Genomic DNA, 3038 nt, shown 5'->3' on the forward strand with positions numbered 1-3038 from the left:
TCCTCAAAAGGTGGAGTTGAAGACAGAAAGGAGGGTAGAGAGGTGAAGAGGGACTGGGGTTGTCAGACTGTGACATAGTAACAAGCAGGGTCCATATCTTTAGGTGTCTCCATGGTGATACTCGTTTCGCTAGAGTAAAAAAAAAAAAAATGTCAGAGGGGGGAATTCATCTAATGACTTCTTGATAGTAATCATTTGCTCTTGTCATGGTCAGTAGCTGTGGATAAGGTGAGTTCAAACTACTTTCCTAAATTTGTCTAAGGAGAACTTTGGCGTCTTCAGTCACTGTGTCAAGGAACAGAAATTGCAAGTAAAAGGTTTTCCTAAAGTAGAGACCTGTAGCCAAGGGCCCACCAGTAGCTGAGGCAAATTTCTCCAAATATTTCAAAAGCATTTCTCCTAATGTTGTTTCTCCCTCAGTTTCCAACAAATAAGGGGATTTAATCATTTTTTTCAGTTGTTCAACAGGCACTTGGGAATCCTTAGCCATGACTTCCAGGGATTCATCATCCACTCCAAAGAGGACTCGATAGTGGTTTAACTTCTCCTTCAGCTTCTCCACATCATCCCTGAGGATTCCCACTACAGGAACAGTAGCTAAAAGTCCATCCTTGCAGGCTTCAAACCAGATAGCCTGCTGCATAGAGTTGTGCTTTTTGTCAATGGCTGGTTCTGTAATATTAGCCAAGGAAAGCATAAAATTGTGGCGCTTTTGAGCAGAAAGATCCTTTACCAGTGCGTCCATCAGGACTGGAAAATCATAGTCAGAAAAATTGCTGTTAGAAATCAAGAAAATCTGTGGAGCATCCATGTTAATCTGACTGAAGGTGTTCACACACATGCTTCTGATCTGCTGCAGGGTCTTTTCTCTATCAAAGGTACGAGAATTGCATTTCTTCTCATTGTCTAAATCCAGGTCCACCTTGGTTCTCACAAAGTAATAATTCTTTTTCATAAATTTGATTGCTTTGGCAAGGTCTAGTTCAAGTTTTGTAAAACGTGTGGCAGAAACAATAATGAAGAAATCATACTCTTGGAATTTCACTTTCTCCAGATAATCTTTTGGTGGAAAGTTCACAGTCCCAATGCCAGGCAGGTCCCATAAAGTCAAAGTTTGAATTTTGGGGTGCTTGTATGGAGTTCTCATCATAGTTGTTGCTACCACCCCAACTTGAGCTGCACCTTCATCGTCAGGTCCCACCCCCATCAGGGCATTGATCAAGCTGGACTTCCCTACTCCAAACTCTCCAGTGACAGCAACGTTTATTGGGACATTATCAATATTTTTTAAAGCATCCCTGATTACAGAGTTTGCCCCCTGAATGTTTCCTTTTGTCAGGTGTAACTCAATTGAATCGATGGCTTCCTGAGTAATGATTTTGCTTTCTGTGTTAGTCGTCTTAAAACATGTAGTAAAGCTGGATTCCAAATCTCCATGGTCTTCATTCTTAGATGTATCAGAGAAATACTGACCCATGATTGTTGATAAAAAAAAAAAAGGCCCTGAAAGAAAGAAGGGAGAGTAAGTTGCAAGAGATTCAAGACACATTTATGCTTAGCACTGAGTTTTCAATGTGCGGTTTAAGTTATGTTCTGATGTTGACTAGTTCCCATATATATTATGCTGATTATTTTCAGCCAACAGGATATAAGCTGTAGTCCTTTTGGAGGAGAAAATCTCATTTGAGGAAGTGCCTCCATCAGACTGGCCTGGGAGCACCTTTATGTGGTATTTTCTTGATTGAATATTGATGATGTGGGAGCTTCTAGCCCACTGCTGATTGTACCACTGCTGGCCTGGTGGTCCTGGGTACATTAAGAAAGCATTATCAAACTATGGGGAGCAAGACAGTAAACAATATTCTTCTTGAAGCACGATTAATAAAACCTCAGAGAGAGAACTTGGGTTTCAACATGAAGGCCAGAAGAGCAAAGCAGCCATGCACTGGCTCTTACCTCTACCTCTGTTTGAAATGGTGATCCTGCCTCCAGGAATCTCAGAATGAGACTGTGTCGGAGAGATATCCTCCCATTTTCTAATCCTCTCTCGGGTTGGGATTAAAGGCATATACCACTGCGATTAAAGGCATGTACCACCTGGTTTCTATGGCAACTAGTGTGGGTACTGGGATTTAAGGTGTGTGTTACCACTGGTCTGTAAGGCTGACCATTGAGGCTGTTATACTCTCTGATCTTCGGGTAAGCTTTATTTATTAAACTACAAATGAAATGCCACATCATCTCCTATTGAGCCTGCCTCTACTCCTGCAGAGCTTCTGCCCAGACTTCCCCCAGTGATGGACTGTGCTGAGTGTGTAAGTCCAAAAAACCATTTTCTTTTAGAAATTCTTTTAGTCACAGTGTTTATATCATAAATAGAAAGGAAACTCAATCAAATTTGTACTAATTCTCAATTAAACCCTTCATTATAGAAAAATATTACTTAAATACAGAAAAATAATATAAAATCTGCACATGTTTTTGCCAGCATCATCAACTTATCAAGTATAAAATCATGAGTAACTGTGTCGCATCTAACTAGAACTGGAACATTTTATGTAAAATCTGAGATGTCAGATCTTGTCCATCTGTGCACACTTCCCTCAGTGTGTGCTTTCAAATGAATAGAAATTTAAATACATCTAGTTTTAAACACTGAAAAATAAATAATAAGAAATGACAATTTATATCAGTGTTTAATCAATGCCAAATCTCTCTACTGATCACACAGATCAGTTTTTTTGTCTGTGTTACTTTGTTTTCAAAACATTTCAGTAAGTTCAGCTACTGTGTTTTGCTGAAATAATTCTTATTTTGTCTAGATTTACTTCCTTTTGTCTTTTTCTTGACAAGGAACTCATCTCCATGAAGAATATAAACTTACAATAATACAAAACTTCTTTACCCTTAAACTCTGTGATATAATTATATAATCCAAAACAATATTTCCGTATCCTCAAGCCATTATTTAGATTCACTATTTCTTCTAAACCTTTTAGTTTATGAAAGCAGTCTAACAGTGTACTGGAGATGTAGGT

General features: G+C 38.7%; 1 protein-coding gene across 1 annotated transcript; it reads right to left on the reverse strand.

Moving 5' to 3' along the window:
* On the reverse strand, nucleotides 1-1477 carry LOC101994975 (interferon-inducible GTPase 1-like). The gene has a single exon (XM_005356144.2). The coding sequence runs from the start codon at nucleotides 1475-1477 to the stop codon at nucleotides 248-250; it is 1230 nt and encodes a 409-aa protein (XP_005356201.1). The 3' UTR covers nucleotides 1-247.
* Nucleotides 1478-3038: the final 1561 nt, after the last annotated feature.

The sequence above is a fragment of the Microtus ochrogaster genome, chromosome 18, assembly GCF_000317375.1.
Source record: "Microtus ochrogaster isolate Prairie Vole_2 chromosome 18, MicOch1.0, whole genome shotgun sequence".
NCBI classification, from domain to species: domain Eukaryota; kingdom Metazoa; phylum Chordata; class Mammalia; order Rodentia; family Cricetidae; genus Microtus; species Microtus ochrogaster.

Coding starts and splice junctions, on each gene's coding strand:
- LOC101994975 (XM_005356144.2), bottom strand. CDS start 1,477: ATGGGTCAGTATTTCTCTGATACATCTAAGAATGAAGACCATGGAGAT.